At 43.3% G+C, this 26,473-nt stretch overlaps 1 protein-coding gene across 1 annotated transcript; it reads right to left on the minus strand.

The window, feature by feature from the left end:
* Positions 1-136: 136 nt before the first annotated feature.
* Positions 137-25,379, minus strand: LOC146180247 (armadillo repeat-containing protein 1-like). Its single transcript, XM_084579458.1, has 9 exons — positions 25,228-25,379; positions 25,073-25,163; positions 24,890-24,964; positions 21,630-21,721; positions 17,646-17,783; positions 15,261-15,378; positions 4,353-4,469; positions 2,130-2,225; positions 137-1,942 (listed from the first exon to the last, which is right to left on the minus strand). Coding segments are annotated over exons 1-9 (939 nt in total). The 5' UTR covers positions 25,230-25,379; the 3' UTR covers positions 137-1,732.
* Between the last annotated feature and the right edge of the window lie 1,094 nt (positions 25,380-26,473).

Below are 26,473 nucleotides of genomic sequence, written 5' to 3' on the forward strand. Positions count from 1 at the left end.
TTTTCAAATTTTTTTTTTCACAAGTGTCTCATTCCTAGTGGATGTCTTCCAGAACCTGATAAGTGAGGGGAGAGTGAAATTGTTTGTTTGAATTAATTCATTGTGAAACTATTTTGCCTTCACTCGTCGGCACTGGTTTGTTCAATTTTTTTTTTTTTTTTCTGTGTAGCAGTCTTGGAGGAGTTATTGTTCATTTTAGTCTTTGGTTGAAGGAACCATGCATGGGTTGGTGAAATGGTTCAAAGCTCAGCCACGATGTAGTGAAAGGAGCTGCCTCTGAACCATTGGCCCATTTACCGTGCTTTGTACTAGCATATGCTGGCTACACAAGCTTAACCAAAGCTTTGTCCCTCGCCATGTACCCATCCGACTTTGAAGTTATGTTGGATTACATTTCTCGGCAATTTTTTGTCATCAATGTTGCAATATTGTCAAAGTGGGCAGACTTTTAAACAACATACTTCTGGGTTCCCCTGGCAATTCAGACTCGATGTGCATTTTCATTTTCTGCAGCAGAAATGAATATTTTACTTTTTAACTGTTGCAGGCTGAGTGTGTGTGTTACTGACTGATGAGTAGCTAGGCCAGTGCCATTTATCGGCTTGTCTGGCGTTGGGCTGTATCTTATTTTCAAATTTATTTTCTCTGCCCTGGTTGTTGGAGCTTCCCGAGCTTTGCAAGATCAGCATTGTTGACACCATAATAAAGTGGAGATGAATGCGTATATTATACATAAGAAAAAAAAAACGCCTATGAAGTTGTCTTACAGCCCTTTTGAGAAGCTGTATTGTGTTTATACGACCGTTGCTTTGATAAATACAAGCCACTGGAGAGCACTTGGCTCTTTGGAACTGTTAAGCAGCTCGATGCAAGTACTCTATAAGTGTCTTTGTTCATACAGCTTAAATCAAACTTGTTTTAAACTTGTGCTTATGAAGCTCAACTGAAGCAGGAAGCTGCGTTTTGATTGCACTATGCCCACTATAATTACGAAGGCATTTATTTCATCGTCCACCGAAATGGAAGTCGTGTAACCATTTTTGCTACCTGATTTCTCTGAAATGAGGCCTATACAAGGTGGAAACAAAACTTGTACCAAAGTGGCAGAATGTGATGGCCACTAAGCTCATCCACAGAAGCAGTGCTCCAGGTGACGCATTGGTGCTCTCAAGAGACGAGCCTCTCCATGGGAGATGGTTGGGAATGTGTGTTTCTCTAACGCCCACGGCCATTTGCCCTTTCGTATAAAAGAAAGAACAGCAACAAATAATATTGCTTTTTTTTTCTTGACAGCAAGGGCAATGCTTTTAGAGGTGTGTTTGCATGTTGAGCTAAATGAAAACTCACACTCAGTCTTTATATTGCTTTGTGCACAAGACTTTGAACAAAAGACAACCATTGAAGTACTGGTAGATAGTCTTGGCTTGGGGAATTCTTCTTTGTGCATTTTTCTTGTAGAATGGCACACACAGCAGTAGCAGTCATGTTGCACGAGTTGCCACCTGCCTTAGCACAAAAGTTGATGAGACCGGTAGTACAATGAAGCCCATTTGAGAAATGAAGAACAAGGATGCTGACCAAAACATTGCAGACTTATTCATACATCCCAAAAGGGAGGATTTGTGAGCAAGATCTCTTATGGGATGGCTCTCTCATTTTAGTCTATGATTCTTGTCCTTGAGTGTGTAGACATTTGTACACGCTTCTTAGGGGCCAAGATTAAGCTTGTCGTTCACCAGTAGAGTGACCTGGCGATGAATGTGGCAGCTGATCCAAGCCAGCTGGCTGCTGAGGAGCTCTTGGACTTCTTGTGCTGGACAACTGCGTCCTCTCTGATCGGACTATCCGCCTCGGGTAGATAAGCTGGCAGGTCTTCTTCTTTAGCTTCAAGGCTGGCTGCCGCTCCACGATCGTCCTCTGGTAGACTGGACTCACTTGTAGGCTGTACATGATGGACAGACATAACTTGCTATGTGGTAGTAAATATAGCGACTTGCAAGTAGTACAAAAGCAGAAAAAGGCAAACACAGGCTCTAAATTCTAATGCTAGGTTTAACTGCGCCAATACCAGTTCAGCATGAACGAATGTCGTGAACCGCAGTTAAAGTAGCCAGATAAAGAAAACCAACCGTGCCCATGCTTTTGGTGGGTAGTCTTGGAGTTGTGCTGTTGGACACTTGCAGTGCTGACATTGTCCCCGTGGACTTGATGGCCTGTATCAGCACCTGCAGAGGGAAACAAGGAGATTGGACACAGGTGTCCCTGGGTGTTGTTTGCCTCAAGAAGAGGCTGCTCCCAGGTGCTAGGCTTGCGCAGTCATGTCTGGCAGAACTTTGCCAACTATATGGACAAAGAAACGACATCCAATGTAGATTGGACACAAGATTTTCACTGATGAGAACCACCGGGCTGCAGCAAAGAATTTTCTAAGCGTGACAATATGAGCAGTGTAGTAGATGCTGCCAAATAGTGCCTAACACCCTGGAAGCAGACGGAAGAGGCCCTCGTTGTTCTTTTGGGCTACAAGGAATTATATTACAGCTTTGACCGATAATTAGAGAACTTTGGTAATCCCGTCAGCTTTGTTTAACTTGGGCTGCAGGTGTATGCTGTAAAAGAAGGTACAGCATTCCAGCCAAATGACAAATTTAATGCAAAATTTTAAGGTGAAGCTTGGGTGCTTTCAGCCTAGCCACGCTAGTATGCTTCAGTGTGCACAATACAATTTCTACAATTAATTTCAATTGCATACTTTAATTAGCAAGCAATTGCTATCACACTTATCACTGCTTCCAACATTGAGATGCACGCACAAAAATTCACTGATGTTTAATGCTGTTTTTAAGATAACCGTTGCAACATCAACATTTTGATAAGTGAGCTGCTGGTCCAGGCGAAGACAAAAAAAATGCAAAACAGCAGTAGAACCTTGTTAACACAATTTTCCGGTTCCTACGTTTGAAATTTTGGCAAATTGCGATCAACTGGATGTGCGCTAATGTGCGCTCGTGACATGAAAAACTGAACAGAGGAGCTCACCCACTATGGCTGCTTTCCTGCCGTGCTTTCGTGCAATGGGGTGAAGCATCAAAGCCAACATGACTCATCTATTTTCGTGGGAACGTGACTTTCATGAGGAAAAACGTAGTGACTTCTTTGCGGTACATAAGGGGTATGGGGTGAACAATTTTCGAACTACAACTATGTGCTTGCATTCGAGCAGGCAGAGTCTTGGGGACGCAGCATGATCAAAAACGTGGTGACTGTTGGCCATTGCGACTGCTTTCTCCACATGTCACCGATGTAAGAGGGCGAAGCAACTAAGGAAGCGATCCAGGCTCACCATTGCTGTCTGTACACTGGATTTGTTACTAAATCTCTTTCATGCTAAGCACAGTGCAAATACGAACCAAATTCTGCAAGAACTGAGGAAAGAAGCTGTTCATACCTGGTATCAATAAATGCTACACTTTTATGCAGTGAAAGTGTTCATTTTAAATGCCTTTGTACGTCATTCAACAGCTACAACGTATCAGTGAGGTTACTATCCCCACAATGCTGCCACATGCCTGAACCAACTCAAAGGAGCAGCTTAATATTTGATATATCTTGGCCAAATTTTAGTCGAGGCAAAAAATGTATACTAAATGCATACATCAAGTGATTGCATGCATGAATAAGCATGATTTTATGGGAGAGAGAACGATTTTTAAAGATTTACTGCAGAGTAGTCTTAATAAAGGGTACTGCCAATAATCTTCGAAATGGACGCAGCCTGCATTAAAGCTTGAAAATCAGTTTTGTTTATTATTCCACTTGTGTACATTTTTCTTAATACCTACTGGATGCAGAGCTGAAAAGTTTTGAGAGTATATATGGTTGTGGTACACAACCATGACTAGCATTACAAGCTTTAAGCAAAAAATATTTCTCTGCCCTAAAGATAGCCACCAGTGAGCATCTTTTTAATTAGTCATAAAAATGCAAACTGACATTGGCTACTGATTCTAGTTCAAATAATGTAAAAGGGATTGATTAAAATGTGAAAATATTGTTTGCTAACACATTATAGTGCCTGAGCAAAAGGTACATAAACTGTATGCTGTTTTTAGAAAAATACAGATAAAGCCTCTGCAGGCTTTCACTTTTCTACATAACCATGGCACAAAACATGATCAGGAAAGCATTTGTAAGTCTCAAATACCTCAGTATAAGATATTTTCTGAGAGCTAAAGAAGTGCTCTTGCAGAAAGTTGCAAATATACTTTTTTCCTATATTTCCTATTTCTTAAATCTGACGTTACATAGCATTAAACTAGCAGGGATCAAATTTATTTCATTTTCATTCTCACCCGTGGTGACAGGTCTGGCTTGACACGGACAACACAACGTCGCCTCTCCATGTCGAAAGTGAAGCTGATGACACCCCGCACGTCAAGCAGCTTCTCTTCACATCGCTCTTTGTCTCTCTGGCCAGCAGTGAGAAAGTACACAATCAGTATGAATCAAGTGCCGAATGTTGACCTAGTATGGACTTAATTTTTCTAGGTTGCTTGGAAATACAAGCGGAAACCATTGCAAGCATCGAAAAAGTTCAGGGGGCACTTTGGCTCACTAAAATACTTCCAGGCAGATGCCTTTCCTGGCGCTGATGAGATCACCACTTTACCCCTACACAGCGTGTTCCGGTCCGCTAAAGCGTAATTAGAGAAGGGTGCCATTCGACAGTAAGACATAATTACTGGCAACCCAAGGTCCCAATTCTTTGTGTAAACTTTCACTAATTACCTATAACCAATTGCACGAGCATACTAATTAGTAAATTGTGCTTCAGTCAATTACCAGCACAAGGCATACTTATCAGTAAACCTTAGTTCCTGTTCAGGAAGTGCAAACTTGTGCTAATTGCCTAATTAGTATTGCTATGCAAATTAACTAATTAGTGTAATTGACTACCAATTTCGACCAATTGAAAAGAGTGACATTTCTGTTGACAACTCCTGCTTACAACGACGAGGCATTAAAGGCTTCCACCTCAAAATAATTTGTAATAAAAAAGTTTAGGTAGCACTAAATTTTCAAGAGACAAGGGAATCAGAAAGAGCACAATTTTTAATGCAGGCCTTTGCTTTCTTGTTTTGATTTAAACATTTCTGGACATTCCACACAAGAACTGAAAATACTGACATCTGATGCATGTGTATTACTTGCAGCATTTCCTCAGACATGCAAGTGACATTAAATATATTGGCTAACAGCTAAAGTATCTATTTCACAATTTCTCTTTGAAATAGCAAAGCAGGACGGTACAGACCTTTATATAATGTGTGGAACATTGGCAAGCCATTCAGCAGCAGTCGAGTCATTTCATCGTATTTAAAGGGACACTAAAGAGAAAACTGAAGTGGGCTTGCATCGATAGAATGCCAATTCCTGATTACAAAAAATCCACTCTTACTGAAAACAGAGCTGTTATAAGGTAGTAAAGAGGAAGAACAGAAATACAAGTATCGCCACCACAGCCGAACCGCGCAACTACAAATCACGTGACGCGCTAGGGATCACGGAGGCTGACAAATGCGAATTATGTTGCCCGTTTGAATGCGGTCGTAAGTTTTGTCTCGAATATAATAACACGCTTTTATCATACGTAAACGACGGCGAAAAGACAACGTAATCCATTTTAACATGTGGAATTTCACAGCGCTGGCAAATGTAGTGGCGCCGGCACTTCAGTCATGTTCTGCTACCGTGGACGTAATTTTCGCTGAACACGGAGCTGTAGCACAAACCTTGAAGGAAAAAAGTGCGACGAAGCTTCAAAACTGACAAGCGCAGCAGCGAGGACACTATTTTGCTGGTAACTAAATCTTATTTGTATGTAAACATGTCGGGAAGCGTTGCGATGACCGAGGGCTCAGTTTGTTTATACACAGTGCAAGAAGGAGCGCAAAAGCTTGAGAAACATGTAAAGTATTGTGCATTACAAGCGCTCTATGTTTTTCTTTTTTCTTCCTTTATGGGCCCATCGCTCGGTAAATTACTCTCTTCATCGTTTTATTTATTTCGGCTGTGGCCGTCATTGCGAGTACGCTGTTGCCATGTTGGCCCTTGAGGGATGCGACGCCGCGGGCCGCGCCGCCTCGCTAGCTATCACGGAGTCTCCACTTACGTCATAGTGTGCGTCACTCAACTCCAACTACGTAGTCTGAGGGCACAGTTTGAATTCGACCGGCGGGAACAAGAAAAAACCTCAACACTTCTTATCGCAATATCTCGGCAATTATTAGATTTTTTGCTGCCGGATATGCGGCGACAGTGTCCCCAAATGTAGTTTATTAGATTTTCATACCATCTTTGGATGTCTTTCAGTTCAGTTCAGTCGTGTCCGACTCTTCGTGACCCTATGGACCATGTCACGCCACGCTTTCCGGTCTCTCACTATCTTCCTAACATCACATAACTTCATCTGCAGTGCCTCGAGGATGCCATCTAACCATCGCGTTCGCTGCCTACCCCTTCTCCGGCGACCCTCAACCTTTCCCAACATCAAATCTTTCTCCAGCGACTCCTCTCTTCTCATCGGATGACCAAAGTAGCTGAGCTTTAACTTTAGAATTTGACCCTCCAATGAGCAGTCAGGGTTTATGGTCGACAATAACGACTGATTTGATCTTCTGGCAGTCCAAGGAACTCTCAAGAGTCTTCGCCAGCACCACAATTCAAACGCATCAATTCTTCGGCGGTCAGCCTTTTTCACAGTCCAACTCTCACGTCCATACATCACAACTGGAAAGACCATAGCACGAGTTATACGGATCTTGGTTGGCAGACTAATGTCTCTGCTCTTTACTAGGCGGTCAAGGCTAACCATTGCTCTCTTTCCCAGAAGCAGGCGTCTCCTAATTTCATGGCTGCAGTCTCCTTCCGAGGTAACCTTGGAGTCCAAGAAGAGAAGATCTGTCACAGCTTCCACTTCTTGTCCATTGATGCTCCAGGACTTGATAGGGCAAGACGCCATGATCTTTGTTTTTTTAATGTTCAGTTTAAGCCCAAACTTCTCACTCTCTTCTTGTACGCGCATCAGAAGTCTTGATTTCCACTTCACTTTCTGCCATTAAAGTGGTATCATCCGCATATCTAAGGTTGTTGATACATTTTCCAGCAATCTTCACTCCAGCTGAAGACTCGTCCAGACCGGCCTTCCTCATGATGCACTCTGCATATAGGTTAAATAGGCAGGGCGACAGTATGCAGCCTTGCCTCACTCCTTTCTCAATCTGAAACCAATCAGTAAGACCATGCCCAGTTCTGACTGTGGCCTCTTGTGCTTCATACAGGTTCCTGAGGAGACAGATGAGGTGAATTGGAACTCCCATCTTTTGGAGAGCTTGCCACAATCTGCTGTGATCTACGCAGTCAAACGCTTTCGCATAATCAATAAAGCAGAAGTAGATGGGTTTCTGGAACTTTCTTGCTTTTTCCATGATCCAGCGAAGGTTGGCAATTTGGTTTCTAGTTCCTCTGCCCTTGCGAAACCCAGCTTGCACGTCCGGAAGCTCCTGATCCACATACTGCTGCAGCCTACCTTGGAGGATTTTCAACATCACCTTACTAGCATGCGAAATAAGCGCGATCGTGCGGTAGTTGGAACAATCTTTGGCACTGCCTTTCTTCGGAATGGGGATGTAAACTGACCTCCTCCAATCCTGTGGCCACTGCAGGGTTGTCCAAATCTTGACATAATGTAAGCAGAATGTTAACAGCGTCATGGTTGAGGTTTTGAAGCAACTCAGCTGGAATTCCATCAGTTCCGCTAGCTTTGTTCTTAGCAAGGCTGGCTAAGGCCCATTCAACTTCACTCTTCAGGATGCCCGGCTCGAGATCAGTAATCACAACCGTTGGGTTTGCACATTCGGGTCCTTCTTGTGCAGTTCTTCTTTGTATTCCTGCCACCTCTTCCTGCCACCTCTTCTTTATCTCTGAGGCTTCAGTGAGGTCCTTGCCTCGTTTGTCCTTTATCACGCCCAGCTTAGCACAGAAGCTTCCTTTGATACTTTTGATTGTCTTATACAGAGCTCTTGTGTTCCTTAATTGGCTGTTGTCCGCAACTGCTTGGCACTGTATGCTCAGGAAGGCATTCTTATCTCTTCTTGCTATTTTCTGAAAATCCGCATTGAGAACCTTGTATCTTTCTCTTTCCCCCATAACTTTCGCCATCCTCCTTTCCTCAGCTATTTGCAAAGCCTCTTCAGATAACCAGTTTGCTTTCTTTCATTTCTTTTGCTTTGGAACTACCTTAGTAGCAACTTCTTGTATTATATCACGAACATCAGTCCACATCTCTTTGGGCTCTCTGTCTTCTAGATCTAATTCTTGAAATCGATTCCTCACTTCCACAGCATATTCTAATGGAATCTGATCCAGATCATACCTGAAAGGCCTTCTAGTTTTCTGCGTTTTCCTCAATCGAAGCTTAATTTTGGCAACAAGAAGCTGATGATCGGTGCCACAATCGGCCCCATGCCTTGTTTTTACTGCTTGTATAGCGCTTCTCCATCTCTGCCGGCAAATAATATAATCAATCTGATTCCTGTACAGACCGTCCGGTGAAGTCCATGTGTACAGGCGCCTCTTGTGCTGTTGAAAATGAGTATTCGCTATGGTCAGGTTGTTTTCTTGACAAAACTCTACTAGCCTCTGCCCAGCTTCATTTGGCTCGCCAAGACCGAACTTGCCTATAACTCCGGATATTTCTTCACTCCCAACCTTAGCATTCCAGTCTCCTATGAGAAAAACAACGTCTGATGATGGGGTGCGGTCTAAAAAGTATTGTAGGTCCGCATAAAATCTCTCAACCTCAGCTTCTTCAGCAGTAGTGGTCGGTGCATAGACTTGGATAACTGTTATGTTGAAAGGGTGACCTTGGATCTGAAGTGAAATCATTCGGTGGTTTTTGGGGTTGTACCCTAGAACTGTTTTGCCCATTCTTCTGTTTACTATGAGAGCGACCCCATTCCTTCTCTTGGATTCGTACCCACAATAAAAGACATAATGGTCGCCGGAGTTAAATTCTCCCATTCTGGTCCACTTGAGCTCGCTGATACCCAAGATATCAATGTTCAATCTGTCCATTTCTCACTTGATGACATCTAGTTTACCTTGCGTCATAGATCTTACATTCCATGTTGCTATGTGATATATCTCCTTGCAACATCGGACTTTCCGGTCGCTTCCCGACACATCCACAACTGAGCGTCCTTTTGGCTTTAGCCCAGCCGCTTCATTCGTCCTGGAGCTACTAGGAATCGCCCTTTGTTCATCCCCAGTAACATGTGGGACGCCTTCCAACCTGGGGGGCTCATCTTCCGGCGCCATATCATTAATGGTATTGTGACTGGCTATAGGGTTTTCTTGGCAGGAAATACTGGAGTGGGTTGCCATTACCTTCTCCAGTGAATCACATTTTGTCAGAACTCTCTGCCGTGACCTGTCTACCTTGCGTGGCCCTACACAGCAGAGCTCACGACTTCATCGAGTTTCGCAAGCCCTTCGCCACGACAAGGCAGTGTCCCTTTAATTAAATGAATCAAAATGTGCACAGAAGTTTTGATTCAACTTCACATTTAATAATCTGTATCTAATAAGAGAGCAATTACTCATTGACATCCACCCAAGCGCAGCCATACGGCTACAGCTCTCAGAAAGTTTGTAGTTAAAGAAACATTCGTCCTGATTCGGAGATCGAACCTGGCACCACCGCATTTCGCTCTACCGACTGAGCTAACCAGGTCGGTTAGCAGGTCAGATGATAGGGCGAGAGAGAACTGATCTATAACTCGAAGTGGGAAAGGTGTAGGTCAAATATTTAGGGAAATCCCCCAGAAATCTACCCCACCTTGGGGGATCCCCTTAAATATTTGACCTACAATAATCTATCATATGTAATCCACTAAATGCAACATTCCAATAGTTCTTTCAATTACTGTTCCTGATACCTGTATTAAGAATACACTCATGCTCCTCTAACGAAATCACTAGAAACAAGTACATTTAGTGCATTATTTTATTGCTTTTATTTATTCACGTTATATTATCAGTAGGGGTATGCAAATAGCATTTTTGTCTAACTAAAGCAAATACAAATAGCACAGCCTCACTGCTGAATCAAATGCAAATCAAATTCTTCCTTGGAACACTATGCCTGCTGTTTATACTTTTTTTTCCACTCCTGTCAGAGCCTGAGAAAGGCTCACAGTATTGTAAAATAAATAAATAAATAAATAAATAAAAATATTTGCACTAATACTGTATTTAATCGCGTATAGCCCATCCCTGCATATCACCTGCATTCTTAACATTGAAATTCGCAAAAAAAAAAGTCCGCATATAATCTACACATGTAGATGAAAAAAAATAATATGAGCACTAGAAAGATACAACTGCACACTCTGTGATCATTTCATTTTCAGAACATTTATTCAAACGACCGCCACAGAGTTGCTGGTTATCCAATTCTCAATCATTGCCGCTCTCACTGCTACCATCCGAGGCTTCATTGTCACTCTCAAAAATGTGGTCGTCTTCGCAACCATCCAAGCTGTTACTGATGGCACATTTTCTGGAGCTCTTATGCATCAACTTGGCCAGTATCGCTTTCCATCTGAGACAGCAAATAGCTGTGCTCCTTCCGAAGTCCGATAGCATATCGTTGAAAGCTCATTAACGTTTCCTCGAAAGCATCGGGAAGCCACTGGCACACTGTTGTTTGCCATCGCATCGCTATCAAAATCCATGTCGTGTCATAAAGCGCTAAAGCCATGCACGGCTTGCATGAAACTCCCATAGAATCTTCGTTCCCAAGCCAGCTTCAGGGCTTCCATTTGAGCCATCTCTGTCGAAATAATGTGGCCACGACTCTTCTGCTTCTCATTGAACTTGGCAAGCTGCGTCTGAAGGTGGGGGCACAAGAAACTCTTCGGACCACGAAATGCTCACCTGTCCCGGTTCGTTGTTTCAAGACTCTCTATTTTCTTCCAGTTACGAATGCACAAATCATACACGTCATGTTGTTTTGTTGCAGCTCTGTTGCCGATTTCTTCGGCATTGGCTATGATATTTAGCTTCTCTTTTGCTGTGAAAGACTGCCGCCGAGTCGCACTCAAGGCGCCAAAACAAAGCAAGCCAACAGTGCAAACTAGGCGTTGAAACAGCACCTGACAAAATGCCCAACAACCACTGGCTGAACAAAGCGTGACGAATGGCGTGGAGGAGGAGAACAAAACATCTTTATTTTATTTTCTCAGTGGGGTAGACTCCCAGTCCCGGGTCCCATTGGTCGAGGCTGCAGTAACAGCGCGGCGAGCCAGCCATTGCTGGCGCTCCGGGCAGGGGTTCCTGCAGGACGACTTCCCAATCATTCTATGCACGGGTCAGGGAGTGGGTAAAGAGAAGGGGTAACCTGGCACATCCAAACCATGTAGTAGAGTGTTGCCCGCTCACTGCAGTGAGGGGAATAAATGGATGGGTGCCAGAGGTTTACGAAAGATGGTGAAAGAAAGAAGGTATTAGTTTGCAGGTGGCAGTAAGTTGCTGCCTCTCGGGTAGACAAGGTAAAAGAAGGAGGTGGTAGTGCACTGCGAGAAAGCCGATAGTAGTTGCGGTTTGTGGGGTTCAACTTTCCAAAGAGAATCAGGCTATGAGAGACGCCGTAGTGCAGGGCTCCGGAAATTTCGATCACCTGGGGTTCTTTAACGTGCACTCACATCACACAGTACACGGGCTCCTTGCTTTTCGCCTCCATCGAAAAGCAGCTGCCGAGGCCGGGATTCAATCCCGCATCCTTGGGCACAGTAGTCGAGCGCCGTAACCATTGCGCCACCCCGGAGGGGCGAGACAGCTAGTAGTGTTCAAGCAGTTCTGTGTATATAAGGATCGGGGAGGCATATCTGTGATCCGGGAGAGGGGAGGTTGGGGAAGGAGTGTACAAGTGTGTCGATGGGCAGCTTCATTGCCGGGCATCACTACACGGGAAGCCCATGCATTGTCGTGTAGCCCTTCCCCCCCAGGAAAAAATTCACTTATAGCTTTCCCTGGTTTTTAAGCGAATTCATTTTTTTCCTCCAAATTTTGGTGTGGGTTATATGAGAGTAAACGCGGTATTCACTACTTGTGCAAGCAATCCTGCGAGACACTGTGGTGCCGGCACTGGCACTGCAGCAACCGTAGCTGCTAGAAATCGAAACACTTCAGGTCCAATAAGTGGTTGCAACAAGATATTATATTAATTAATGCATACGTGAAAACTCCTTTTGCCACCAATGATGAAGGATGAAAAAAATCACAAGGGAATTTAGCGACTAAAGTAGTGAAAAGCGAAAGCCTGAGTGCTGCATTCTGCTATGCAACTGGCACTAATGAGTAATGAATTAGTTACTAAATGGTTGGTCGTTAATTAACTAGGTATTAAGTTGGTAATTAATGCCTTTAGGGCACTGGAACAGGCATGTGAAGGGATAAATGTAGTTTCTCATGCTGATTTTAGGGGTAGTACATGGCTTTATGACAAGCTTTTGCAATTTTGGGGAGATAATACTGTCACATATTTAGCCATTGATCAGTTAATGAATTATGTAATTAGTCATTAATTAGTGATTGATGACTGGCATATGGCCATATAAGGCACGCATTTGCGCAACACTGTGGTGGTGCTCTGTGATTGGTCGAGACCTCTATGACGTCATCCCGCCTCGGCCAATCAGAGCCGCCGCAAAAGCGGGGACACATTTTGTCCATGACAGCATGAGCCATTAAAAGCTTTCGCCTTAAAATTAGTTGTGCCTCAAAAAATGGCCTTCGAGATATTTCACCAAAGCAGTGTTTGCTGATAAAGGGGGTACTGCGCACAACGAGATGCAGACTAGAAGGAAACAAGTGCAGACTCGCGACTGATTTTATTTGAAGAAAGACACACCTTTTATAGTTTCAAATAGTCATATCACACTCTATGCACAGTCCAAAACCTACCTTCATTTTGATACAGTTTGACAAATGGGTCACTTACACAATCTTTATCCTTCTTTCTTATACCTCCCTCGTACCTTTTTATTTACCATGATTGACCGAATCGCCCACCAAAACACTTTAAACAGCTCTTGCTAAGTCTGCCACATCACCAGGGTGTCTACTAAACTGATGTTTCCAAATTCCCTGAGTGACACTTTACTTTGTTTTATGCTGAAACGGGCTGACAAAATGCTATCTGATGCTATCCCTCTCCAGTAAGCTTGTTAAACACAATTTAATCCCATTTGAATAGTAAGGAGAAGCATTTATTTCATTAAGGGGGAAGTGGGTCTTAAAATAATTTTCTTCATTATTTGTCCAATCTGAACGAAACTTTTCAGTCTTGATCAGTTTTTCATGCTGATTTAAAACCTGTACTTTGATTTTTGATAGCTACATTGGTTCAAGAACTGCTGTAGATATAAAAAATAATCAAAGGGTACTTCTTAAGGGGCTTTTTGGCAATTTCACCTTGCCAAACAAAAAATAATGGCATTGACTCAATGCCAAAGACATGCTCTAGGGGGTGATGCTATTTTTATTATTTTGAAAGCAACTTATAAGCAAGGAAACGGACCAACTCTTACTACATACATCTTTCTCTAATTATCTCTCATTACCATGCTAATTTGCAATTAGCACAATGCACCAGTGCAATATCAACAGCACCACCCCCTAGATCTTTTTAGTATGATTACAGTGATACCTAATGTGTCAACATCACTTAAAGACAACGTAGGAAAAAGCCTCGTAAGGCTGAGTGGAGTGCCCAAAAACGTCGAAATGAGGAAAACGCATTTGAAGTTTCAGACAACTGCAACTTTTTCTAGAATGCAGCTACAGCAATGTGAATTACATCAGTGTGGAGATCTGCTCTTCAAGAGAAAGTCTATACTAAATATGTGACAGTATTATCTCCCCAAAATTGCAAAAGCTTGTCATAAAGCCATGTACTACCCCTAAAATCAGCATGAGAAACTACATTTATCCCTTCACATGCCTGTTCCAGTGCCCTAAAGGCATTGAAATACTTAAAATTGTGCAATAACATGGTATCACCATAATAATAAGCTTTCACAAGGTTAAAGGCCAAAACACAGTGGCATATATGCACCAGACGCAGAGAATGCAGAGACCTTTACTGGAGCAAAAGCCTCTATTCGCACTCCATTGCGTACTGCGGTGCGAAATTTCTTCTTTGCCGCACTTATCACGCACCCTGCGAAAAAAAGAAAAAGAAAAACGAGATTGTCCACGGAAGTCGCGGCTGAGGAACGCGGACAACGGCGATCACTTGTCAGAAGTGATGCAATGAAAAAGCTGCGAATAGCGGCGTCGATGGAGTTGATCAGTATCAACTGAACAGTGGAACATATTCACGCTGTCTTGAATGTGTCTGGAAGCGCTTGGTGACGATTCTACGTTGCTGGACAAGCCGCATCGGACGCAACATGCGCCCCGGCAGCGTGTCGTTGTCCTCGTTCTTCAGCAGCGCGTTCCCTGGATGCTCTAGTTTTTTTTTTTTTTCCTTTTTTTATATGCTCTTGACGCGGCCAACCGTGCTCGGAGTAGCTTGCAAGACGCCGAAGGAAACGATCGCCAGTTTAAATTTCTGTAAAGTTTCTTCCATGTAGCCATCAAATCAGTTTGTTAAGTTTCACCGGAGTTTTATTCTGTGACCAAATTATCTCAACGCAGATGCGACGACCACAACGATTAAGACAGACAATGCATGTGCATTATGAATGCTGGCAAATGAAGGAACCACATCACGGTGCTGAAGCCTTCCTTCTATGTACACTGGTAACGGAAAGATGGCATGTGCCGTGAGTATGGGCACTGCTTTGAAACAGTCAGAGAAAAAATGTGGCTGACCTTAAGCAAACCTATAACCTCACCAGAATTATTAGAAAATTATTAGAAAGTTGAGAATTACATTTCTTTCGAATAAGTTCTTAATGTACACTATTTAGTTCAAATTAGCAAAAAGGAGGTTACCCAATTCACTGTTTTAAATTTTCAAATATTTGCACACTGCTAATTAGCAGCTTTCCCACAACCAGGTAATAAGGAATGGTGGGAAACAAATTTCTGCACCATCACATTTTCTCGTTCGACTCAGCTGCCCAGTGCAAAAGCAGAATGGACGAAACAAGAACCACAGCTGGCAATAAAGGCTAGTATGGCATCCTCACCTCGGAAAAAAGTCCCTCTATGTGCAAAGAAACCACCTTGACTGTTGAGTTGTGCTGTCCGAGCAGTGACGGGCAGCATTCCCGCGGCGGAGTCACCTTTGTAGCTTCATCACCCAGTCTGAAATCAGATGTTTCCACCAAACCACATTTTATACACGGCATGTCACGAATCTGTACCAATGCACAAGTGGCATCATTACTGGCCTGCCACAGTGTTGATTTGCAAAAAAATTCTCGTTGCTAACAAAAACTACAGGGGACATATTATCCGAATGATGTGATGCTTAGTTCAAATCCATTTATTTTTGCCTTGTAGAGCTTGGCAGCGGCTGGCGCATCCTGTATGCGCCCCTCCCTTCTGTAACGTACAACTGTACCCTGAGGGTATTATAAATAAATAAATAAAGGCATAATAAACAACTGTGCCAGAAGAATATGAAACAACATTACACAAAACTGAGACCATTGGGCAGATGCAGCAAAAAGAAATAGGAGATAGATAGTTATTTTGGGTTTTATGGCTGCACCAAGGTTTGTATATAATGGTAGGACAGCTTGATTCTTATAGTGACGTTTTTGAGAAACTTAAAAATCTGTGCAGAATGACAAGTGCTTGTTCACCTAAAATGAGCATAGGGTGTAATGGGATGTGTTTGTAAAATAATGTAAAATACTTTTTCTCTTAGATCTTCGTGTTCTGCACATGAAAATAAAAGGTGGTTTACCTTTAGTTCATCACCACCTTTCACAGAGTGGCTTGTCTTGTTTTGTCAGCAAGAAATTGTGGGTGAGGTGGGTGTGTCCGATGCGTAAGCAACATAAAATTACTTCTTTAAAACGCTCCTAATGTCTACAGGATTTCCATTCAGATAAAAAGGGCTTTACATAATGTAGTTTGTTGTTTACTTGTTCATTCCCTGTAGCTTGCCACTTACCTCTCACTTTTTGTATACGAGCTTTAAACAATCCCACTTGTCTAATATGACAAAATCGGGCTTGTTCAGCATACATCCGCTTTCTCATTGCCCTCAATTCCAACATAACTAGGGAGTCAGCAGAAATTTATGTTGCGTTTTTGAGCTGTGATTTTACCTGTGTAATGTAGTATGCTTCCTAATCAAGGTTCTTGAGCATTTTTTTGTTTTAGGGCTGTAAGTAGGCTCAAAGAATCGGTGTAGATGACGCTGTTTTTAAGGCGAACATCTTTAATGGCTCATGCTGTAGTAGACAAAGTGTGTCCTGCTTTTGCAGCGTTCTGATTGGTTGAGGCGGGATGCATCCCTGCCATCTGCAATGTCACACTTGAACGCGTGCGAAGGAACGCCACACGACAGGAGGGATGGTGTACTGTCCAAATGCACCCTTGTTGGAGAAAGTGTGACATACTGCGCCTTTCCTCTCCTGTAAACCAATTATAATTATATGTAGCACTGCAACGAATGCCGACAAGAGGCTAACGCTAGGAAGCAAATAATAGGATAGGAAGGGCACGCTTTCAGAGACCCTTTAATTTTGAGCCTTTAATGGCTCATGCTGTCGTGGACAAAGAGTGTCCCGCTTTTGCGGCGGCTGTCGCTTGGCGTTCCTTGGCGTGCGTTCAAGTGTGGGATCGCAGATGACAGGAACGCTAGACAAGATGAGACTTCTGGAGGAAAGGCACAGTACCTGTCACACTTTCTCGACAAGAGTGCATTTCGATGGTACGCCATCGCTCCTGTAGCGTGGCGTACCTAGGCGCGCGTTCAAGTGTGAGATTGCAGATGGCAGGGACGCTAGACAAGATGAGGCTTCTCAGGCTTTCGCCTGTCAATACTTTAGTCACTAAAGTCCCTCGTAATTTTTGATTTTCTTCTTGGCTATCTCCTCTATAGCAACACATAGTCACAGAGTTCAGTGTGACATTGAAGAACACAGACATCTCACTGACTAGCAAAAATCATGGCAAGCATTTTTGTGCGTACACAGGCATAGTATACACAATGGAACACAAAGAGGTCTGTACTAATTATATGGACACTCAAGACAAACTGAAATTGGCCTATGAACTGTAAAAGACAAATTTACAAGTACTACTGCCTCCCGCCAACCGTTTTCACAAGCAAACTGTGGCGTAATGTCAATACGAGGCTAGACCATCTTCCATTCGTGACCACATAGTGCTTTTCACCATTGATGACACGAGTTTGAATTGTGTGGCGGGAAAGGAAACATTTCATTTTTGGCAATGAATTTATCATTTGCCATGTGACAAGCATCGACAGAGCCACAAGATGAAAGAAGTCAGTCAATTTTTGCGACAACTTAAATTCAGTGGGATTTCGTTTAGCCATTAGAAGGTGGGGTTTAGTGGTGATGATTTCGAGCCAGCGTAAAAGGCGAGCGTACCGAGAAGTGAGAGAACCGTGGAACAACAGATGCTGGTTCACTGCCTCTTCTTGCTGCTTGGCAATCAGTGCCACCTTGGCCTCGAGCAGCCGCATCTTGAGCCTCAATGCCGCCTCTTTGACCGCAAACTCGTGGTCTCTGCACCATTGCAAATGGCATCAAACACCACAAAGATGGCACCCCAGAAACACAATGCCCATGATTGTCCACTCTTACTGGCATCAATAAATCACGACATTACTCACTGCCACACAATATAACCACATCAGAGGCATGGGCTGACTGCTTGAGCAGGAAGACCTCTCATTGGGGGCTATTTTTCCTTTACCATTGACTTATCATCACGGGGCAGAAGGCTGACTACCTCACTCTGATGCATGTGGACTGAGGCACAGGTTGATTCCACAGGTCTTGAATTTAAAATGCACTAAATAAAATGGCCAAGCTGTTCAAAAGATTTTATTTGTTAATTTTTGTTTTCATATAACTCTCAGATCTTCATTCTTCTTCTGCGTCGTGATGAAAAATTACAGCAATATATGCAGTACAGATTCTAAAAATGACATTTTTAGGAATGGTCACTGAACATTTAGAACAAAACATGCTTATCGTGTTCCCGCGACACACTGCGAATTGTTGGACTAAAAGCAAATGCCAACAAAGTGATAAACGAAGCAAACAAGGTAACAAACTTTAGTTTGATTTTATCAGGTTTCATTCTTCTGTAACAGGTATCACCCATCCCATTAAAATTTTCTGAAAAATGAAAATATAACGGTTTTGTGTTTTGTGCATAAATCATTGAGATATTGAGAAGCACAATAAGGTTCTAAATTTTTCTAATACCCATGCAATATGTATAGAGTTATATTTATAAAACATGCTTTCATGTATGCATTCTAGAGTTCAGTTTTCATGTGCAAGAATATTGGGCACCTAAAAAACAACTAATAGCATAATTACACATAATAAGGATCTGTGAAAATGCTAGGATAAAAAGAAATCTGTAATCCTTCATTCCTTGAAGGGTGACTCCGTCATTTTTTTTCAACCTCCTCGGATCTTCCAAAAAATTTCATGCTATATTCTTCTCGGTTTCTCGTCACCTGTACCAAATTAAATGGTAGCGCAAAATAATTTTAAAATTTCCCATCTCATGGCCCCAATCAAGCAGATTTCACCTTGGATATGTGACATCATTGCAGGACAAAATGATGCGGCTGCAGGAAACATTGAGCTTGCTTTTGGTATTTCAGACAAATAGTGACCCCAGCTGCCACAGTCACCAGCTCTACCAATCAATGTGCACACAATAGGTGTTAAGGCCACAATGCCACAGGTTTACCAAAACCTACTTTCAGTTTCCTGCTTGCTCTTTTAAAATACTACCCCTCCTTGGTTTTAAATTTTTGTTTCTGTGTGTGTATCGGGGAGAAGGACCTCTAAGGAATGTGGTGTGATTACAACTTAAATCATTAAAGATAAAACGTCTAGAGTTGCCCATTAATGCCCAGGGGATAGTTTCACCAGTGTGCTAACTGTAATTCTTCAGAAACTGTACCAGCCAGATTAAAAAGACCCAGCCCTGAAGTCAAGGTACAAGACTCATACATAATGTGTGTATAATAAGGGAGTAATTACTCTTCGACATCCAACCAAGCGCAGTCGTACGGCTACAAGCGAAAGCTATACAGCTTGTCACAAGCTGCCTCACCTATACAGTGGAAGTTGCAAGATCTTCTGCCTTACATATAGAGCGGAACTTATGGGAACTCCCCGCTCCTCTGAGCAGACTTTGACATGACATTCGAGCAGTGACCGCGCATCCTTGACGCGGGCACTGCGCTGCCAGCAGAGAGTATAAAAACGCATACTGCAGCAGACCCGCGGCAGTGCTCTCTGGGAAGATTCAGTCTTCCGGGCCGCTCTCGCGGCTGCTCTGGGAAAGAGTCTTGTGTTTCAACGAGCCCGCGATCAACGCATCGTTCTCCTCATCTGTACAGCCACTGCTACCGATCAACTCAGCCTCAACGAACAAGAAAGCCGTGAGAATTCCTTTTGCCACAGACTGTTTATTCGAGCATTATTTTCGCTTTTTTTAACCTTTACCTGATTTAGTAATATTTTATGCTGTGTTTTCTATGTCACTTTTGACCATTCTTATATATCTGGAATACTTGCTTTGTTATCTTTATAGTGGTCTTTTACAGCAGTGTTTTGTTCACTGTCGAGTTTTCCCTCTTATCACTTACCGAGTCGTTTTTTATCACATTCGTGTCAAGGCGTTTTTGTTTTTTTTATTGTACTCTATTATTATGCAGTGTAATTTGGACTACTATCTATAAATATTCAATTGTTTGTAAAAGGAAGTGACCTCCTTGAACTTGTTCCTCAATCACACACGCACTTCATGGGTTGACCAGCCTAACTTTTAACTGCTTTCTCAAACCTCATAGAGGGACAACGGGTAACCGTAAAGGGGATCCCGTGCCTCTGTTAACCGTAAAGGCAGGGGTTTGTGACACAGCTTTCTCAGAAACTTTGTAGTTAAAGAAAAATTCGTCCTGGTCCGGGGATTGAACCCAAGGGGCAATCGCTCTACCTACTGAGCTAACCAGGACAGTCAGCAGATCAGATGGTAGGGCGCGAGCGAGATCAATGACTCGAAGTGGGAATGGTGTTGATTGAACATTTAGGGGAATTCCCAAGGTTGAGTAGATTTGCAATAAGGGAGTCATTACTCTCTGACATCCACCCAAGTACAGCCACACGGCTACAAAGGAAAGCTATATATATATGTGTAAATTACATAGCAATTCTGATTACATCTCTAAGGGAGATGAACAGTGCAAGTAAACAAAGACAAATAAATACAAGCACTGTCTTTACTTGATACATAAACAAGAACAGTCTTGATTGCCATATCCCCCTTGTACATGCTTTCCAGTTGCTGGCAGTGTAACATGAAGTGTGAAAGGAAAATAGACAGGGAGAAAGGGCCAGATGCACTATGCTGACTGGTGGAACACTCTCCCCACTAATGGTATGATAGGAAAAAAGAAGGCAAGCTGTACGCCAGGCAGGGGACTGCCCTCACTCCTCTATTGTTTAGCCATGGTGAGGGACCAATTAAGCAGCGAAAGGAAAGTATGGCCATTTATACGTGGTTTGTAGTATCAGTATTTTCTGTTTCTTTTTCTTGTTTTGCCTAGTATACAAGTTGAGAGGGAAAACGTGTAGACTGGTTTGATGCAAAAAGCTTCACTAGGCTTATCAACACCGTGCTTCGCATCAGCCGCAGCCCCAGATTTGCCATTTCTGCGCATGCGTGAAACCGAGTGACGTCATGCATGGCGCAGGTGGCCGCCGCTGACTCTATCGCCTGACCTTCGTAGCCGCCGCTTCTCCCCTTCGCTACAGTTTGATCTTTCGCTGCAGCTGTGCGCGATTGTAAGGGGGGGTATATAAGGCGCGCTTGCTCATAGAACAGGCGCAGACACTTGCCATGGAAGGAGAAGAAGCAATAGTCGGATGGAGCAGAAACACCGATCCAGAAGTGGTAGCTTGGGAGTTGGCTAAAGAGCAGCTGAAAAGCGCAAGGCTAGACGAGCGGCTTTTCACTTCGAGATATCCAGGCTTAACCTTAGCTAAGCCACAGCTAATTTTTCAATTGCCAAAATGTCTAGTGCTACATACGCTAGACCAAAAATGTTTTAGGGAGGATGATAGACGAGTCCATAGCTATCAGTATCATCGGCTTTCCTTGCACTCAATGGACATTTTTCCAGTGTCCCTTTTAAATATGCCCCTGCACATCGGGCACATTCGCAATTCATACGCTAGACCCATAGCATCTTTGTGAATTACATTGCAAAAAAGGGAAGAATTCTCAATACGGCACCCACTATCTAATGGACACGTTTGCCATGACATACTCACAAAGATGGTGGCTACTTGGCTGGTTGCCTTGGGAAGAAATCTTACCCTGTGCTGAGAAGCTCCAGAGACGGTGTGAGGCCAAATGTTTGTGCCACCATGTTGCATCTGCCATCATCTGCACACAGCGCAGCAAGAACCTGGGTGCAGACGTGGACGCACAGCAGTCGATTACGAACAACAAAAACTTCAGTGACTACTGTTTAACAGAGCTTCATCAACTATTTCAAGGATAAGGCACCCATTGTACTGTAGACAAAAGGAAAAAACTGCAGCAGGCACAGGACGGAGGGAGACGACAATACAGGGCGGTTCTAGCAACTGAAAAGTTTATTGAAAAACAAGGGCTTTTAAAGACAGGTGGCACATGTGATCCTATAATCAGGTAAAGTAGAATGGAACATGAAAACCAAATAAGACTCTCGGCGAAACTTAAAAGACAACAATCAGCTCGTAGGAGTTGATAAAAGGGTCTGTAAAAGGAAATGATTACAAAGGAACCCGAACGACCAACAACAGCACATGAAGGAAAAGGCATGAACACCTCTGCATGAGGTAAGCATGAAAAAGAAACCAAACCGAAAGGTTTCAAAACTTAAGCAAGCGACAACCACGGGAGAAAGTGGATGCATGAAAATCACTGCACAAAAATAAACAAATGCAAGTAGGAGGAAAGAAACAAGCACCCAAAAGCTCATATGACAAGGAAATCCAGTTCTTTTTGGAGAAGAGAGACAGAAGGTGAGCTAACACAATCATCTGGTTGCGAACGCAGGATAGCAACTGCCTCTACAATCTCTCTTTCAAGAACAACATCTTAGGCTTGTTGGTCATTCAGCTTCAGGTAGCAGCGCAAAAAAACATGGACTGGACACAAGAGCGAGAATATACAACGAGCTGTCCCTTTTTTCTTCCTATAATCTTAGTCTGGCTCAGCTGTGGGCAACAGCCCTGACATGCAGCAGTTAATCGGCAAATTCGAACCTCCCGCCTCCACCAAGGAATGCGCATGCTCTCGTAAATGATCATTTAAACACCTACCGGTTTGTCCAATATAAACACGGCCACAATTGAGGGGAATCTTGTAGATAACCCCTTTCGCGCATGCAACACGCTTGTTTTCTTCTAGGTGTTCCTTGCCACACGTGCCTGATTTCGAAACACTCTTCCCCAGTAGCGTGGTTTTTTGGGCTTGTTGGTACATGATTCCAATACACTATAGCACAGCAAAAGACGAGGACACAAGAGCGAGAGACGCGCTCGTGGTGTTCGACTCTCGCTCTTGTGTCCTCGTCTTTTGCTGCGCTATAGTGTATTGGAATCATGTATAGCGCTCGTGGTGTTCGTCTCTCGCTCTTGTGTCCTCGTCTTTTGCTGCGCTATAGTGTATTGGACTCTTCCCCACCAAATTGCACAATCTGGAAAGTTTGCAAGGTGCAGAAAAAAACAATATCAATGAAATATTTCCCTGAAATCTTCTTAACCTTATGTAGTTTTTCTGGCTGGCCGGCTGTAGGGAAACAGGCGCTTTTTCCTTCTTGCGAAGCTTCTTGGCCACTGATTCGGAAACCGCACTTAGCAGAAAACTCGGGTAACCTGCCCTTTCCAGTCACTCCACTAGAAAATGAAAACAAGAATGCAGCATGTGAAAGCATGATTTTAAAACCGCAGGTTTAAAACAGGAAGAGGCTAAGCCCTGCTTCACCACCTTCGAATGGAAGGAATCGAAAGGCAACAAGGCTTTTTTCGTCCTGGGCTGGAAGGCCCAACACATATGATCACTGTGGTTAAAAAGCAACAGCCTTCTTCCATCCTGTGCCTGCTGCGGTATTTTCCTTATGTCTCACCAACTGGCCTACACATCTACCCTCCTAAACTGTAAACAAACTCGCTAACAAATCAACCTGCTCTGCCAGTATATGCGACTGAATTTTCAAGAACAAGAAAACAGATTTCATGGTAATTTTAGTTTATGCACTCTGCACTACCTGGAAGTGTTCAACTGAAACAGATGGGTCTGAATGGGCCTTTAACCCGTTCCCAAATGGGTAACACAGTGGAACTTCATTAATTTGAGCTTGTTTAACTAAAGCCTTTAGTTTATTCAAACTGAGACTAGACCATATCAGCCCTGCAATAATAAGCACTCCTTTAATCTTGGCCTGGCATAATTCATAGTATCTTGCAGTTCCCTTTCAATTTTAATTTGAATAATCGAGTTGACTGAATGGTCATGTGGGAACGTGCCAGTATACCGCGCTTGCTGTTGCCAATCCAGTAGAGACTGCATAGACAGTTGCGTATAGTAAGAGCGACCAGACATTTGAACTATTGGAATTAAGACTTCTTCACCAATTAAACAAAATGAGGTTTGTCTCTATTCAAGCATGATGGTTTCGAGTCACTATAAAGTTGAAACCAGACTAGTAAGAGTGCACAAGCATGGTTACAGTGCGAGTGCCTGTTTTTTCAGAATATCTTGAATCTCATAAAACAATTTTGTTGGCTTTGTGAAGTTCATCTGAGTGCTCTGCCAACTGAACTAACCTGAGTAGTTTTTTTTTTTTTTTTTGATGTTGAAGGCGTTCTGGGGTTTCTTGTCAGCTAGTCTTCGATGTTTTGTTCATAGCACGTACCAGTTTCTTCAAATATCTGTACGTTTTCAGGTGGTTACATATGCGAGTAAATCTCTACCTTACCACCAGGCACTGTTTGTTTTTGAAGTGGTGTTCCTCATTTTTTGCTTCTCAACAGGACTTTTCTTTCAGCACTTTTGTCTGCTTCAAATCCTATGTTACAGCCAATGAAAACTTTACTTAATAAACTCTGGAAGTCAGCTTCTCTGCACAGCAAGAACCCCTGCACCATAGCGGTCAAACCTGTTTTGAGACCCGAAGTTGGGTGCAGTGCAGGAGACATCTATTGTGACAATAATGGCCCCATCCATTTCCTGCACCACTCTGCCTGTTGTTGCCGCAATTATGGTATTAAGGGGCCATCGGGGAAGCCAGTTCCTCGCAAGTGCCATTCATATCGCTTCTCCCGCCCGTGTGCTTCCTCCTCGTTTTCAAAAGCGAAGCAATTCTGATCCCCAGGTGCATGCATGACATCAGGCTTGGCACGGAAATATTCTGTGCTGCACCCAACTTCTGCCCCTAAAACAGGTTTGGCCGCCATGGTGAAGGGTATTTTGGTGTGCAGAGAAGCTGGCTTCCAGAGTTTTGCAAAGGGTCTAAATTCATCAGAGGGGTCTTCGTTATGCTTTTTAACTATTTTTAACCATGAAGCTTCAACCACCGTGAACTTGCCTTGAGCGAAAGAAGTGCTATCTGATCCGTGGTCTCCTCGAGGACGTACACTAGAAATTTCAGCATCGTCTGATCCTGCACCAAAGCAAAATAAACGGAAGCCATTCACATGCCCTCGACGACAACATGCGAAAAGGATGGTCAGTTGTGCTGAAATAAGCAAATAAATATGATAAGCGACACCTTGCACAGATTGTTGCACTGCTCATCTGCATCCGTGAGTGTCTGATAAAGCAGCAGCAAGTCCTTTGTGGCCTCCAAGTTAATGGTAGCCCTGCGTAAAAAGAAGTTTAAACTTTTCGTGCCAGCAACAAATGTAAACGAATAAAGGTCTTTACATCACAAGCAACCTCGCTCGTTCGCTAGCTTGACTTCACTTGACCTATCTCGTTTCAAAATGAGCCGAGACGCGCGTACAACCCGAAACCCCTAGCGGCTAGAAACGACAACACTCAATTTTGCGTAGTAATAGTTTACGTGCAATGTTTCAAAGTAGTCACCCAGTTATTTTAGCTTACATTTCAGTTTATTAACGTTTTATCTAACCAAGTGCGAGCCTGTGTACCATCTCTTTGGCTTTAGGAGGAGGCAGGCATGGGAAAGCTATAGGAAAGCTGAGGGCGCTGCACTTCAGCCACCATAGGCGCGCTAAGAATCATGGGCCGGTGTGCTACTTGTTGCGGGACAGTCGGTTTTTCTCGGGTACGTGGAGTGGCGTTACTGCAATTTTTCTTTTTCATCATCATCATCATTTGAAGGTGCGTAAATAGACTGCGAAAGCCATAGTAGTGAAGGCGCAAAAGCAGACGTCGCCAATAAATGGTTTCTGTTTCCCGAAATGCCACTAAAAACTTCCTTAAGTGATTGCGCAACCATAAATATTTTCATAACGTTGTTTTTATTTCAAAGTTTGCCTATTAAGTGCGAAATTTTGTTATTTGTGCTGCTCAAAGCTAAGCCAATAGGAGAAAGAGCCATCGCTTATATTGGATAAATTTCACACTGACATGCTGTTTCTCCCTCTTTTTGCAATTTATAGTCACAATATTCAATCTTAGGACGCTATTTACTGTAGAACAACGTTTACCTTTGCATTAATTTTTAACTGATTGATTTATTTATTGGAAGGGAAAAGCGCGGTAACTGTCGCACTTGTTTTCTGTGTACACCGCAACCGCGCCGTAAGGGAAGGGAGGAAGGTGGGAGTGAAAGTGGAAAGAGAGAAAGAGGAGCCGTAGTGGAGGGCTAACCTAAAATCCCTTGATAATTTGAAAGTAGCGACACTCTCCTCCGCGCCGCGCTTTCCTCCTCGATTCTCCTCGCGCGGCGGCTGCGAGCGCTGCGCACGACACGCTTTTTCTCCTTGACGCCCGCCGGCCGGCCGCAGCAGTGAGTGAAGCGCGAGCTTTTGGGCCAAGTCTGCGCTTCAGGAGTGCACAAAATTTTTGAAAAATTGCGAGAAAAGCATTGAGAATGCCGAAAGTAAAGTTCGTGAATTGATTGGTTTCTTCTTAGAACTGTTTGAAGGGTGATACTGATAAACAAAGCTTTCAGGCGAGTTCTGTGCTACATACACTTTTTAAG

Source organism: Amblyomma maculatum, chromosome 9 (genome assembly GCF_055883805.1).
Source record: "Amblyomma maculatum isolate TAMU_Amacu chromosome 9, ASM5588380v1, whole genome shotgun sequence".
In the NCBI taxonomy this organism is placed as follows: Eukaryota; Metazoa; Arthropoda; class Arachnida; order Ixodida; family Ixodidae; genus Amblyomma; species Amblyomma maculatum.

What these genes read in the sequence shown, in the direction of transcription:
- LOC146180247 (XM_084579458.1), bottom strand. An exon ending in CTGGAGCTTCTCAGCACAGG is followed by an intron (nt 17,784 to 21,629) that starts GTAAGATTTCTT and finishes GCAATGGTGCAG; the next exon opens with AGACCACGAGTTTGCGGTCA. An exon ending in TAGAGGGACTTTTTTCCGAG is followed by an intron (nt 4,470 to 15,260) that starts GTGAGGATGCCA and finishes ACTGCTGGCCAG; the next exon opens with AGAGACAAAGAGCGATGTGA.